Here is a 17,443-nt window from a genome sequence, read left to right on the forward strand (position 1 = left end):
TGTCGAACTTGCACATGAAATTACACGAGAATCAGTTGAGATCGACCTGTAGAGGAAAACACCAGCCTACCGACATACGATAACGATCAAACGGTCAATTATTTATATGAACAAAAGTTTTCGTATGCATCCTGATAAGGTATTTTAGTAAAATAAACATAAAACATATGGTATTCTTTCACTAATAAAGTGCCGACTAATCGGCCATTTTTGCCGACTAGTCGCCGACTAATCGCCGACTACAAATGTGGCCGGATAGTCGGCTTTCCCGACTAGTCGGCGACTAGTCGGTACATCCCTAATATAAATACAATTCAAGGATGTGTAGTCTGATTGTAATAAAAAAATATTATGCATTTGATCTGGATATAATGTTATGGGTATTTATTAGTGTCAAAAGTGATGTTTCTGCTAAAGTCTTAAAGAATCATATCCAAATCATAATCTATTATTACAATCAGAACACGCTCTAAGGACAATTATTCGTAAATACCTACACAATTAACATATATTGTTTAATCATTAAATAGTACTCAGATTTCATGATACTTTCGAGAATAAAACTTCACTTCAAACTCTGAATTCAAATTGGATTTTATGCATAATCTTATGATATTATTTAAATGATCAAACTAACCTACAGTGAAAATATTCAATGTCGAATCTTTGCTCTGTTTAAAATCAAAACGCCCTAACAAATGTATGACCCATCGGAGTAAATTTGTTTATCACATTATGTAGACAATAATTTAGTATTCCTTTATTTAATAAAATAATTATTTGGCGTAGTTTAAGTACTTTTTGTCTTAAAGTTCCTTGCATATTTATAAAGCTACAAATAAAAATACTTTGAGAAATTGTAGTGGTAAGACGTAAGAGTATACAGGGTGCTTCCTGTAACAGGAGCAATAAATTAAACTAAAGGCTGTACTCCTCAAACTGACCAACATTTGTTCAGCAACTTTTAAAAATTATGAATCCTTCCTCTTTTTCATACAAAATAAATATTGCCTTCAATGTACGCTGACATCAGTGTGTTTGACGTTACTTGTCACGCTTTTAACATAACAAAATTTGCAATACATTGCGTCTTAGAATAAACTTTAAAGTGTAATAAAAATCAAACCATGAGTTATTTTCAAAAGTTGCTGAACAAATGTTGGTCAGTTTGAGGAGTACAGCCTACAGTTTAATTTATTGCTCATGTTACAGAAAACACACTGTATATGTACTGGTGTTTATTATTATTGGTATTGTTTATTAACCTAAGGGGTATAATTTGTTAACATCAAACTTATATATAGTTAAAGAGGATTATAAAAATACGAGAAATTTAGCTTAAATTATGACACATATTTATTTACACAAAATGATAAAAAAGTATTATCATTTCTAAATGTACACCGGGTTGTTTGTAAAATTGAAATAAATGACATAACGCTTACTAAACGAAAATTGAAAATTGTGATAGTTTTTATTAAATTTCATCATATATTATGCCTGAAAAGTTGTATACAGTTAAATAGTGAAAAAGTGCTACAGTATAAGTTTTTCATTCTGTATCATATTGACGGTACGAGTATCGTCTTGGGTCGTCCCATACGTTTTTTGTCAAGTTCTTAAATTAGTCCTATTCTGCTTTCGTCACTCATTCTACATTCATTACAGTCGTCGGTGTCTTTCAATGTAGAATGCGTGACGAAAGCAGAATAGGACTAATTTAAGAACTTGACGAAAAACGAATGGGACGACCCAAGACGATACCATATTGACAATAATATGTTACTTTTGTGAAACTTTGATTAAATCCACAATTACCTAAGGTTTACTCGGGTAATTCCGAATGTCGAAAACTGTCGGATAATTCCGAAAAGAGACTTTTATTATGATGGAATTAAGGGTGATTTTCATCTGAATTTCGGAATTATCCGACATTCGGTATTACCCGAATACACCTTACTCATAAAAAAACTTCTCAGACAATTTAAGTGTCTTTGTCTAAAAGGGTAGGATGACGACCTGTCATTTCAATACCATTTTGCAATATTTGGCGGTTTTAAGTTATAAATTATATGGAGATGACAGATTCTACCCTTCGAGTTTGAAAAATATTATACATATCCGAATTACTCTAAACAAAACATTATTTCAGAAATCAAGACCAGATTTTATAACAGTAGAAATTGTAGATTGTACCTTTATTATTTAATAAACCTGCTCTAACATACAAACCAACTATAAAATTGAAAATAAAACGGGACTGGTGTAAACTAAAAGCATTTTCACGTATCAAAGTGCCACATCGCACAGGAATATTTTCCAATAACCAATTTTAGTTGCAGACGCGCCCCGTGCTCAATATTCAAATTTCGACCGCCATATTCACAGGCCACAGATTTGATAGGTCGTACTTATACCTGTTACTCGTAATAAGTCGATCAGGTAGTGCATTAACTAGTTAATGATGTCTAAAATATTGATATTAAATATTAATCTGGGTGATCGATATGTATTTAATTACGAGAAGATTTCTGCATATTTTATTATTGTTTTAATACTGATCTAGATCGTGTATCCGTTGTTAACTTTTTTTAATTTTCTGTAGGCGCATCCAGCGTTCATTCCAAATTTTACATTGTTGTACCTATGTACGTGAAAAATGCCATTAATTCTCAGTTATTCAACTTTCGCAACAAATCCAAGCCATAACCTCATAAAATTAAAATAGTGAAAGTGTTAGTATAAATGTGATCGTGTATTCCTTATGGCGTATTCAAATTTCATAAATATTTTGATATGTCAGTGCATCTTGCTTTCTTGCTTGCATTCACTTTATATCATATTTAAAAAATCTGGATACGCGTTTAATTTGGCCGAGTCGTTTAATTGGTGAGCGGGTGCCATTGCTTGACCTGTTCCATCGGCACGGCGAGGGCCGAGTTCCAGTGCTGGAGGGCGCGGCCGCGGGCGAACATGTACGAGCCGAGCATGAACTTGCCGAGCAGGCGGTCTGGAACAATGCAGAATTTATACATACCTATTTGTAGGGCTAATATGGTCGGCTCTTTATCATTTGTCACCATGCCTGTTACATATTTGTCACGTTCTAACAAATATGTAAGTGCGAAAGTGACGTATGGCATGAGTGACATGACAGGTGATAAAAATGCGACCATGATACTGCTTCTGATTGGCTATACATACAGGGTGATTTCTGGGTCGTGATCCAGAACCACTTTTTCTGACTCTGTTAATGATCCACATTATCATATGGTAGTATTTGATTAAAAGATAATTAATTTAATTATTCTTATTTTTCAAGTAAAATTGATGTTATACCTACTAAGTAATTATGGTCACCCTATGACTTTTGACATACGCTGTATGGAAAGCCACAAGACGTCACATTGAGTAGGGTCACTAAATTGTATGCAAAAATGTTTTTTCCTACTTGTCACCTGGAAAATAATCATCATTATTGGTGATAAACAATAATTAAATTAAAATATATTATACAAGTTCTGTCAATTAAAAGATCAAGAGAACATCTACGACTATAAATATGTTGAACCTGACGCGATAGATGTATAAATTCAAAAACTGGTAACTACTCTATTTGTGTTTAGTGTTAAAATTTTTTCTTTAATAATTGCGTACATCGAATTTAAGCTGTTGTGAGACATAAGTATGTCTAATATTGAATAATAGTAAGTACTAATATTGAATAATTTTACGGTAACATTCCATTTCTAACCGCAACTGAACGGTACTGAACGCGTCGCTGTCATTGTCAATTTCCATAGTAAAATTGACAGTAATGCAGCTGTTGTTGTAATGGAATGTTACCCTTAGACTCACTTGTTTTTCGTCACTCGCGCGACAAGTGAGTCTAAACCATAAAATTATTCAATATTCAACGGCTACATATTTAAATTTATTTCAACAATAAGTATACTCAGATACATAGAAGAGTATATTTGCACTTGATTCAAAGAGAATATGACGAGGTTGCCGCGAGCCATACATGGACTAATTAAATACTAGATACGGGTACCAAACTAATTATAAGTTAAGGTTTAAAATCCGCAGGTTTAATCAAATACATTGCTAGGTATTCTCGAGTCTAGACGGGCTTAAATGATAAGACAAGTAATTGGTCCTTTCTATTCCTTTCACTTGACACATTATGAGCACCTAAATAATTAGACCATATATCACATATACCATGTGCTAAGAAACGTTCTAGCTTTTAGATCACAGCGTTTGTCAATTATATTTTTTTAGGAGAGTATGTGTATATATAACGTTTCTTTGGCTATGTATGTAGGTATATAATTTCAATGCTAATAACTTACTAGATATTCAGTTAGTAAAATAAAAATATAACATTTCCAGTTGCTCCAAAATGTGCCATGAGTCATGGCCCATGATAGATCCTGAAAACTTAGTCTAATTGCTAAAAATTCACAAAGCCTTGTTAATATTCTAACAGTCGGCGCGATTCGGGAAATGATTTAGAGATTCACTAGATGTGAAATAGTAAAGATATGTGACGTTCCACGGCAGAAGGTGCCTTATGGCGGCTAGCTCTTACGCTATTGATAACGCCGCTCCAATATTCAGCCGGAGCATGGTACCTTTTGCCGTGGAACGTCACATATCTTTACTATTTCATATCTAGTGAATCTCTAAATCATTTCCCGAATTGCGCCGAGTAATTATTTACCTTGCTAAGTCGGTACCCCTCAGGTCGGTAGGTCGCAATTATTTCAGATTTGAATAAATTGTTTGATGTTTAGATACCTAGTACTAATTATAATTCATCGCTTGAATTATGAGCTTATTCTGTATTCTCTTATTACAAATATAATAATGCAATAGTAACTTTGACTGTCAGTTTGTCTATTTCGACGTAACGGATAAATGACTGAATCCTTTTAGATGAAATTTGGTGTAGAGATGCTTTGAATCCTGGGAAAGATTAAAGGGTAGTTTTGAACACGGAAATCGTCATTCTCCATGCAGACAAAGTCGCAGGAAGAAGCTATATTCATATATTTCAATAAATACTGTAAGTTTATTAATAAGAATAAATAAACATTATAAAAATATTCAATTCCAGCACTAAACAAACGGCTAAAGCTTTTTGTTTTTAAGTAAGAACAACTTTTTACCAGATAAAGAATTAAAAATTCCTAAGCAGGCCAACGCAAAAACGCAACACTTTGTGAATAAATAATATTATCAAGAAAAGGTAAACTGCTCTCCGCATAATACATTCTAGTCTTCTTGTTAAGTAAGATTCACGGGCTGTTTCAGACTCTGCAATTTTCTGCTGCAAAGCTTTGGATTAAATTGGATTTTCAAGTTGCTATTTTGACTTGCTATTCGGTAGTGGATTGTGCAACAAATAACTAAGTTATCGTGTAGGAGTAGTTACTCTTGAGGGATGTGCTAGGATTTCTCACAAGTCTAACAATTATGAAGTTTCTTAACGTGATATGACATGGGATAAAGGTTAAATGGCGATCCATTATTTTATTAAATGTGCTGTTTGTGAAGAGTTGCTGTGATTTTAATGTTTTTTGAAGGTAAAATCTTTTTAGTATGTGGCAAGGTGTTCGGTTAAATACTACCCTAATGCTGAAGGGAGAAGCTCATTCGTCATCAACTGGGGTCCGCTTGGTAACTAATCCCATGAATAGGCACTCGTTTTTACATTTCAGCCACATTTTAGTACACGAACTTGTACAGTTAGCATTAGAAATTTCATTGTTACAAGATTAAAAGCGTAAAGTCGATTCTAATGTACTTATTGATTTGTTATGCCTTTGAATTGGTTTTGATACGACCTTTGATACGATCGTCTTAGTGATTGGCGGGGGGTCCCTTTGTTTCCCATAAAGTTTTAAGTCATAATGTATTGTTTGTCATATTATCGTTAATCATGAAATTCATAAAACTGAAACCGTTAATTTTTAGGATTTTCATAAGGTCATTTTATAGATAGGTTAGGTTAGGTTTGTTTTATGGCAATCCTGAAAAGTTACGCTTTTATGAGAATAACCAATTATTACTAACGAAAATTCGGACAAACAGTATAATATTATGCCTTTAAACTATTTGTGAAACAATAGAGACCCGGTTGGCGCGCATGTTATGTACGACTTACATTTTGCATGCACGAATCAGCGTGAGCGATCTTAAAGCTCGTATCAAAACCGTAACACATTGGTATACACATAACTGAATCGAACTCCGTGTGCAGCGTTTTAATCAAACGCTTAGCGTAGCTTAGCTTAGAAATAGTTCTACGGCTACTACGGACCATACTTTCACGGGTTGGGATCGGATTCGGATCGGACGTAGTGCGAAACCGCTCTTAGGCTTTGAATAATTATTCAAAAGTTTTACTCTGCTCTATTAATACTTGTCTAATTAATGTTCGACCTCAAAGTTACGATTGATAACATTTTTACTGAGGTCCGATTGAAAAGAGATTGGCTGTGTGTCTGGTGGCTGATTAATTGATTTTAGATTATCCGCTGAAGATTTTATCTAGGTTAGGTTTTGACTTTTGTCACTGCTTCATTAGTCGTTAAATCAGACTACCTATCTAACTAATTAATTACCATACATTCAATACAAGGATTTTGAAAACCAAAACAATGTAGGACATACCAAACCTTGACAAAAAAAAACGGTATTTTAGTGTTCTGTATCCCAGTTAAATAAATGGTAAGCATTTTTTTCTTATTTTAGATACATAAAATAAATTAGTGTTCTATTTATTTTATTTAAAATTTATTAAACAACAAAGCTGTCATTGGTGAGCGGCGGTGTACATTAACTGTCAAAAAAGATAAAATGGTTAAATATTAATTACGCTTATTGCCATTTCGACATTTCATTTAATATCACTCAATGAATGGACAAAACAGCAAAGACAGTTGATACATATGTAGAACAAATTAATGTGTAGGTATTTAAGCTATAATATAATGGCGGGATTCCACCAGTGTACGGCACTGTGCGGCACAAGCATATTCAGTACACACTGGTGGAATCCTGCCTTAATACGTTACCAATACCATTAAAATATTATAAATATTTTTTAACAAATTCTTGCGAAGCTGAGGCATAAAAACCAGTTTGGCGCGGGAAGGGAACGAATGCCAGAATAATACGATAACATTCATATTTAAAATAAAAAAATATTAACATTTAAAAATCATTTGTTTGTGATACTTAGTTAAGACTACAAAGAAACGAAATTAAAATAGAAAAGTAACAAAGGTACATAATTCTATTTAATTTATTACCTCATTTCTACCTAATGTTTCCTGTTTTCAGGCAAAGTAACCGAAAACTTTTTACTCGAGAGTTTAACTTCAAATATTTGTGCGGGTTTTTTGTTTGTTTGGTATACGTAAAGTTATTAACATGAATTTGAATTCTTTATACGAAAGTCCTCGAGTAGGTTAGACAAAGAACATTCAAAAATAACAATTTTTGTCCATTCCCTTTTCTTCTTCTTCCTAGCGTTTATAACAGCTAATTGCCACGGCTCATAGGAGCCTGAGGTCTGCTTGGCAATTATTTCCAGCAGTTGGCGTAGGCACTAGTTTTTACGAAACCGACTGGCATCTGAACTTTCAACCCAGAGGAGAAACTAGGAAGTTTTTGATTAGTCCGGTTTCCTCACAACGTAAAATAAAACATATTTATCTTAAATCTGTTTAAAAATTTAATTTTATGTCTATATTTTTGACACATGTTTTAAATCCTTTTTAAGCATCTGTCATATAACATTTACATTATAGCTAGCAATTATAATCATTCAAGGTCTTTCCACTAATAATTACATTTTAGTCAAAGTAATATATTACAACCTTAACACATATTGTTTATAATATATTTATTAGTTTTCATCCGCACAGTAGCATTTATGTGTAATTATTTTATGATACTTTATTTAATATGACGCCCGACTTTCAATCCGGAGGTCGCGGGTTCAAATCCCGGCTCGTACCAATGAGTTTTTTGGAACTTATGTACGAAATATCATTTGATATTTACCACAAGCTTTTCGGTGAAGGAAAACATCGTGAGGAAACCTGCATACATATGCGAAGAAATTCAAAGGTGTAGGTATGTGAAGTCCCCAATCCGCATTGGGCTAGCGTGGGGACTATAGCCCAAGCCCTCTCGCGCATGAGAGGAGGCCTGTGCTCAGCAGTGGGACCTATATAGGCTGAAATGATGATGATGATGACTTTATTTAATACATTCACACATGTTTATTAAATAGTTATATACTAAGTACTAAGTTCGCTTTTGTATTTATACTATTATTTGTTTTATTTATCTACTTGTTTTGTGTTCAATACACGTTCAATATGTTTATTACATGCTCACTTTACTTATACACCTGTGCAGGTTAACTCTGACAAGGTTCAACGTTATTTATGCTATGTTGCTCATAAACAATATGATCTATCGGCTACCCCGCTACAACATGGCGGCTGGTAATCAATCAACTGAGCGTACACATGCGAGCCATTGAAGGTATGTTTGCAATAGCAAGCCGATTGAAACAGGCCAATACGGGATATTACTGCAATATTCTGCTGCCAGAGTGCAGCACTACCGACTCTAGTAAATTCATAGACTAACTTATACATTATATGCCTTAAACTGTTTTTTGACAAGTTTTCACAGACAATAAAACATGACATTGATGCATCAAGGCGGTTTGTTAACAAGGGCCTACCGGTAAACGCGAAAATCGAAATTTAGTTATCTGCTTCTTTATCGCTCGAATATGTAAGAGTGATAGAGAGGTTAGATAACGAAATTTCGATTTTCGCGTTTACCGGTAGACCCCCAGATTGTGACAGATAGTGTTAGTGGCGCTACCTACGCAGAGTTATGCGTAATATTCCCTATTCGAATGTACACTGACATCAGAATGATATCTAAATGATGTCGTTTAGCTATCGTGCGTCTAGCTCGCACCAATACATGAACGGACAAGTATGAGCGAAATGCTCGACAACTCACAGGCCAATGCGAAGGTACACTGATATTAGAATTACATCTAACTTTAAAAAAGCCTGCGCGATAGGCACCTTTCCGAGAGGCCTAGGCTTAGAAGGTACCTAGGTTTTAGGGATTTTTATTTTTTTGTTAGGTTTAGTTTTAGTTAATTTATTGTATAAGGTACTTGTATTAAGTTTGTTATATCATCTTCTTCTTTTTCCTCGCGTTATCCCGGCATTTTGCCACGGCTCATGGGAGCCTGGGGTCCGCTTGACAACTAATCCCAGAAATAGATTAATATAGATTTTTTAAAAAAGAAACATAACTATCGAATTGGCCTGATATTTATCGACAAAAAAATTTAATGACTGTACGTGTCATACAGTGTAGATTATGTTATTTTTGTCAACATCCCATCAATTTTAACCGCGGAAAGGGTTCGATATGTGGTGATTTCCCATTTGAAGCGGTAAAAGCAATTTATTAAGCTTTTGACCTGAAATGATAAAGTTGCACCGGCGGTGGCATAGCGGAGGTCTAAGTAATTATATTAAAATCGGTAAACGTGAAAACGTCATTAAACCAACGAAAATTTTATTATTTAATTATTTATATTCTACTTGACTACAGTTTTGAAACATACCATGAATCGGGTCCACAGATATCCTAAGTAATGACAATAGACCAACGGCGCGATTCGGGAAATGAATTAGAGATTAACTAGATACGATATAGTAAAGATATGTGACGTCCCGCGGTAAAGGGACCTTATGGCGGTTGGCGCTTACGTTATTATTAATACGCTTATTTCGGCGCTATGTGACGTAAGCGCCAGCCGCCATAAGGTACCTGTTTCCGTGGAACGTCACATATCTTCACTATTTCATATCTAGTGAAGTGAATCTCTAATTAATTTCCTGAATCGCGGCGCCAGCCCTCATAAGGTACGGTAAGGTAAGGTAAAATATCAAACAAAATCAAATCCAAATGAATGTTACTTATTAAATATGTATCATCCAAAATTACCATTTAAAAGTCAATTCTACCAGTAAACATAAGAAAACAACTTAAAATTTGCATTTGATTACTTTGCCTCACATGTGAATAAAATGCAACTTTGCTATCCGTTTTTGAAGTGCAAAGTAAGCCTTTCCGAGCTGGTGTGGTGAAAATAATATTTATGTATTGTTTCGAGCTAGTGCATCGTGTTGATACTGTTGATATTAACTTACAATGGGAAAATCAGGTCAAAGCTAAAGTCCCACATGTATAGGACCAATATCGATGCGAAGGGAGACTGTAGTCAAGGATCAAATGCAACGCCAAACTAGCATAGGTACATCTAATTACATAAAAGCGCACCAATGATGCGTTACCTACCCTTTGAAAGCAATCTGTGCCCGAATAAAGCGAGGGCAGGGGTCGGCAAACGTTTGACGAGAAGCACCAACCGCAATAAAAGTCGTCAGTTTTAGAAATTTATCTTAACGAGCCATAAAACTTGATTTGAGTGGTCTAAGCTAAGTGAGTTTATATTTTGGTTGGCTTAGAGAGCCGCAACTCCAAAGACCGCATTGCAACTCGCGAGGTTTGCCGACACTGGCTAGAAGATGACAATGATATACCTACAATGTACTGATAATAAATAAAACAACATATTTTCGCCAATTTGGCGTAACATCATTTATTCATTTGAAATTTTGCTTGAAATTATAAAGATATACTACGTAATATATAATATTATTATATGTGTATATTTCACGATAATTAACATGTATAGTTCTCTATTACTATCGATGGGTCCTACTATATATTTTGAACATACATAAAACATTTATTAAATACTACACCTAATCAATTATACTCTGAGCGTTATCTAACATACATTTAACTTATTAATGAATATAAATACAATTCAAGGATGTGTAGTCTGATTGTAATAAAAAATTATTATGCATTTGATCTGGATATAATGTTATGGGTATTTATTAGTGTCAAAAGTGATGTTTCTGCTAAAGTCTTAAAGAATCATATCCAAATCATAATCTATTATTACAATCAGAACACGCTCTAAGGACAATTATTCGTAAATACCTACACAATTAACATATATTGTTTAATCATTAAATAGTACTCAGATTTCATGATACTTTCGAGAATAAAACTTCACTTCAAACTCTGAATTCAAATTGGATTTTATGCATAATCTTATGATATTATTTAAATGATCAAACTAACCTACAGTGAAAATATTCAATGTCGAATCTTTGCTCTGTTTAAAATCAAAACGCCCTAACAAATGTATGACCCATCGGAGTAAATTTGTTTATCACATTATGTAGACAATAATTTAGTATTCCTTTATTTAATAAAATAATTATTTGGCGTAGTTTAAGTACTTTTTGTCTTAAAGTTCCTTGCATATTTATAAAGCTACAAACGCATACGCGTGGGAAATCGAGATCCAACGGAATTGATCGACATTTCATTACTTTTCTGATCAGCGAAGAGCGATATATATCATTGAAAGCACTTACTGTTAATACGAGTATAATCCATCTGTACTGGAACTGTGAGAATTACAATGTTACCTAATATATTTAACGCTTACACGAACATTTTTATTTATTCTTTAATTTGTGAAGGGAAAATTTGTTAAGCTTTGAATGATAACGAAATCTTCTTCACATTTATTCTGAGGATGCTCACTTTTTCCAATTAAGGTTTTTGGAAAACGAATAATAGATAAATGGTTTATATCGTTCCTCCACTTGTTGTCACGGGATAAATCTTGACATCGAGCGTCATCAAAACGTCATGTCAAGTTCGACGAGTTGCCTCCTTGTCGCACTTGTAAATTCGTACGTAAGTGTGACAGGGAGGCAACACGTCCAACGTGGTTCGCGGTAGGCCCTTAGTTGTCATCGACTAATTTATTTACATAAATAACATTAACGCCAACATCCGCCAGTAATTTTGAATATTTGGTTGTACATAAGTTATAAGATTTATTTTATTAGCAATTCGCTTTCTTACACACACTACACACTACAAAATTTCTACCTAATCGCACCTTTTATATCGCACCACAAATTAGGATATCTAAATGAGGTCCTTAACTCTTTAAGGTAAATATTCAACGCAAAATTCAAGTTTAATAATATGATTATAATTTAGACCTTGTTCTCTGTTAATAAGGTGAACAATATGTTTTATTTTGGACGTCATCGTCAATATTTACACAGCTTACCCGTAAATACTGTTTAATCAAGTGCTCTTTTATGATATCGTTGGGACACACACGATACGATACTGCTTTCCAATCACTATTATCTTATTCGGGACTTTTTTTCTTTACATTTTCTGCTACTTACTAGAAAGCTTAGCAAAGAAGTTGTTAATATAATGTCAAATTCAGATTAAATTGTACATTTCTAATAGGTTGAACGTGGGAAGAAAGTTAAAAAAATTTTTTTCTGATTATTTATGATTAAGATATGGAGTCTAGACAATTCATAAATTTTTTACTAAGTTTTTTCGATAACGTTCAACTGAACGAATGAGTATATTAAATATTCATATACAGCTGTATGTGAATAAAAGAACAGGGAAAATTAATAATCCAGATTTATTATGATAATATATAGGTTATTTTTCGCGTTTCTAAACTCATATGTAGGTTATATATATTTCATATAAGGGGATTTTCTGAAAAAATTGTACTTACCATTTACTTTTTTTCGAAAAGCCAACTTTCGGGTTATTCAAACTCAGAATCACGAGTATTATTGAATGAAACAAAGAAAAAAAGCGTCGCCAGTTCTTTATACAAATTTTGGATGTCAGTGTTGTAACGGTCCATAAAAAATGTATGTAAAAATGCGTTACAAACTCGACATTTTTTTGGGACACATTTTTAATCTTTTAAAAAACGATAGTCGGCGTAATTCTGAGTAGAAATAACCCAAAAGTTGATGGACTTCCAAAAAACGTAAATGACCACGAAACATTTGTTTTTAGGAATTCTATAAAAATATATGTACCTAAAATAATACGTTACTTGTTATAAACAAACCAAGAAACATTTTTATTTAAAGTTACAAAAACGTTATGAGGTTGCGTTTGTCGGGTTTCAATTTTATTAAAGTTTCATTGAGTTTGTTGGAGTTCCTTGAAGAAACTCATATAATTTTGCTTGTTTTGTTTAAATAGGGTTGAGAAATGAAGTAAAATAAAAAACAAGTTACGTAGCGCAACCAAAACAAAATTAGTTAACTAGGGAAATATTTATTTAAAATAAACGTTTCATCAAAATTGAAACAATCTCTATGAAAGGTATTTACGTAAAATTAATTATTTCTGAATTAAGCAAGTTGTCCAGAAATACAGCCTTACAAAGGCAGATATATGTTATATCGTTCTATAAAACCTACATTTACCTATACCGGGTGTGGCCTGTAATATGAGCAAAAAATTCAACTGTAAGCTGTACTCCTCATACTGACCAACATTTGTTCAGCGACTTTTAAAAAGAGCTTGTGGTTTGATTTTTAATAGACTTTAAAGTTTATTCTAAGACGCAATGTATTGCGAATTTTGTTATGTTTAAGACTTGACAAGCAACGTCAATCACAATGATATGGCGTGGCGATGGCGTCCATTGAAGATAATATTTATTTTGTATGAAATATAGGAAGTCTAATACTTTATAATTTTTAAAAGTTGTTGAACAAAAGTGTTACCGTTTGAGGAGTACAAGCTATGTTTTGATTATTTGCTCGTGTTACAGGCCACACCCAGTATACCGTGATTCTAATGAAGCATATTTGTACGCTACCCTAAAGTCTATGTGAACTTCCGTTTGCTATGTTACGCAATGAACAAACAGCCAATTAACATTGATGCAAGCTTTGCTAGCAGCTAGTGCGTCTATCTCACGTAATAGGTCCCTTTCAGTCTCACATGGCAAGTTAACGAACCCGTACGTGCTATGGTATAATTTCGTGACGTGACCAACGTTAAACCAGGGCTATCGGCGCGATTCGGGAAATGAATTAGAGATGCACTAGATATGAAATAGTAAAGATATGTGACGTTCCACGGCAAAAGGTACCAGTGCTCCGGATGAATATTGGAGCGGCGTTAATAATAGCGTAAGCCAGTCAGCCGCCATAAGGTACCTTTTGCCGTGGAACGTCACATATCTTTACTATATATCGCATCTAGTTAATCTCTAATACATTTCCCGAATCGCGCCGTATAACCGCGAAAATCGAAGTTCGCAAATTGCGGGCATCTTTCTCTGTCACTCTAATGACGCCTTCATTGCAGTAAAAGAGAAAGATCCCCGCAATTTGCAAATTTCGGTTTTCGCGGTTCACAGAGACAAATCTTTTCTTATAGAGACCTAAGGCCCTATTTGAACTTTAAGATACGTCAAATATTTCGGCTAGATACGATATGAATTAGATATGTCAGTGTCAAATGTGACGTTTCTTCAGAGAAAAATGTCATGCACCTTTGCCACTCTAATCCATATCGTATATAGCCGTAATATTTGACGTATCTTAAAGTTCGAATAGGGCAGGTAGAGACGTCAATTGAGTTATTTGTGAAAACGATTATAACTATTCAAAGACGAGTCTCTCCAGAAATTCTAAATAGTAGGTAAAACCGCTGACATTTAAACTGAAATAGGTAAGGTCATCATCATCATCATCATTTCAGCCTATTTACGTCCCACTGCTGAGCACAGGCCTCCTCTCATGAGGGCTTGGGCTATAGTCCCCACGCTAGCCCAATGCGGATTGGGGACTTCACATACACCTATGAATTTCTTCGCAGATGTATGCAGGTTTCCTCACGATGTTTTCCTTCACCGAAAAGCTAGTGGTAAATATCAAATGATATTTCGTACATAAGTTCCGAAAAACTCATTGGTACTAGCCAGGATTTGCACCCGCGACCTCCGGATTGAAAGTCAGACGTCATATCCACTCGGCCACCACTGCTTGCAATAGGTAAGGTACAGGGGGCAATTTAGACTGCGGCGTAATTTAAACTAATCGAAATATCTTCCATGTTTTACATTATTAACTAGAGTGTCATATATGTCCAGATGGCGAAAAAGATGTGTTGTGTGCGTTGTACGAGTATGTGACTCTCGTTAATAATGTAAAACATGGAAGATATTTCGAAGAACTTTTGCCAAAAAAGACAAAAAATTACTAACATAGGTACCTAGTATAGTATACCTATGACGCACCCTTAAATAATTATAACTTTTTGCTAAAAAAGCTATAATTATTTAATGGTGCGTTTTTTTTTTATAAAAGCTATTAACATGAAAATTGCTTCTAAATATGCATAATTTTATTTTTGGGCGAACTAACTAACCCTCACAACGATGAAGACTCCATTTTTCGAATCGCTCGCAATGCTAATGGTTCTATTTATGAATTTTTCGTTTGCTCGAGTATCGATAAAGGTAATTAGCACGAGGGTTAAACAACAACTTTACCCCCTTAAGCAAATAACTATTGTTGCACGGCGGACCGTTTAATCATTGCGGCTCAAGAGATATAGCCCGCTGACAGATAGGCGGTCGGATAGTGGGGGTTAAATATATATAATACCAGTGTCTATCTCCGGTTACGAAAGCCTACAACAGTAAATTCAACGCAAACAATGGTCAACGCAAAATCTTTACAACAGAAAAACTGCCAAAAAACTGGGAACTCCTGGCACTGGACAGATTGGAATGGCGTCACTTACTACGCACCTACAACAACCGGCACCTCCAGCCAACGCCAAATTTACTTGTGACCGTTGCGGGAAGCAGTGCAGAGCCCGCATCGGTTTGTTCAGTCACAAGAAAAGATGCAACTTTCGGAATACAAGCAGCTGTAATAAACATCTGAAGAAGATGTAAAGGCCAATGATGATGAAGTTAGTTATTCTGGGCATTTTCCGCAAATCAACATCCACTGTGCTTATTTTGCGTGAAACGAGGTAGCCCTACTCTAACCGCCCCAGCTCCTCCACGAAACTTAGCAAGGTACCTATCCCACGTAGGTCCCTTTCAGTTTCACCTCCCTCCTTTAACCTCCTTCCTCTCTCTCTCTTCAATCGGTCCCTCACTGCTGAGGATCGTGACTCTGTTTGATTCCGTCAACTGGTTGTCTCCATCGGTCCCGTTCTGTAGCTTGGTGGAGTGCGTCCCCCCTAACTACCTCTTTTAGTGTGCACGGATTCCCTAGGTATTTGCTCCTGTATACTTCTACCTGCTTACAGTCTAAGTCCTAGACTCTATGAGAATAAATAATATTTATGTTTTGTTTCGACCTAGTGCATTGTATTTGATCTTCTTATGGTGCCGTCTCCTGCCGGAGGTTGGCTATCATTAGGGCTATTTTCACTTTCGACGCTGCAGCTCGAAACAGCGATTTGGTGCTCATCTTGAACCAGCACCTGAGGTTTTTGAGCCACGAGGTTCGATTGTGTTCATATTAACTTACAATGGGAAAATCAGGTCAAAACTAAAGTCCCACATATAGAGGACCAATATCGATGCGACGGGAGACTGTAGTCAAGGATCAAATGCAATGCCAAACTAGCCTACATGTAATTACATAAAAGCACACTAATGATGCGTTACCTACCCTTTGAAAGCAATCTGTGCCCGAATAAAGCGAGGGCAGGGGTCGGCAAACGTTTGACGAAAAACAGCAACCGCAATAAAAGTCGTCAGTTTTAGGAATCTTAACGAGCCATAAAACTTGACTTGAGCGGTCTAAGGCAAGTGAGTCTATATTTTGGGTCTCTTAGAAAGCCGCAACTCCAAAGACCGCATTGCAACTCGCGAGGTTTGCCGACACTGGCTAGAAGATAACAATGATATACCTACAATGTACTGATAATAAATAAAACAACATATTTTCGCCAATTTGGCGTAACATCATTTATTCATTTGAAATTTTGCTTGAAATTATAAAGATATACTACGTAATATATAATATTATTATATGTGTATATTTCACGATAATTAACATGTATAGTTCTCTATTACTATCGATGGGTCCTACTATATATTTTGAACATACATAAAACATTTATTAAATACTACACCTAATCAATTATACTCTGAGCGTTATCTAACATACATTTAACTTATTAATGAATATAAATACAATTATTTAAGGACGTGTAGTCTGGTTGTAATAAAAAGTTATTATACATTTGATCTGGATATAATGTTATGGGTATTTATTAGTGTCAAAAGTGATGTTTCTGCTAAAGTCTTAAAGAATCATATCCAAATCATAATCTATTATTACAATCAGAACACGCTCTAAGGACAATTATTCGTAAATACCTACACAATTAACATATATTGTTTAAT

At 34.7% G+C, this 17,443-nt stretch overlaps 1 protein-coding gene across 1 annotated transcript in view; it reads right to left on the reverse strand.

The window, feature by feature from the left end:
- Positions 1-2,839: 2,839 nt before the first annotated feature.
- Positions 2,840-17,443, reverse strand: part of LOC134672381 (synaptotagmin-15-like) — a 92,322-nt gene continuing 77,718 nt past the window's right edge. Inside the window, exon 12 of the mRNA XM_063530242.1 lies at positions 2,840-3,010. Within this exon, the coding sequence (XP_063386312.1) occupies positions 2,883-3,010 (128 nt within the window). The 3' untranslated portion in view covers positions 2,840-2,882. The remainder of the gene's footprint in view (positions 3,011-17,443) is intronic.

The sequence above is a fragment of the Cydia fagiglandana genome, chromosome 17, assembly GCF_963556715.1.
Source record: "Cydia fagiglandana chromosome 17, ilCydFagi1.1, whole genome shotgun sequence".
NCBI lineage: Eukaryota > Metazoa > Arthropoda > Insecta > Lepidoptera > Tortricidae > Cydia > Cydia fagiglandana.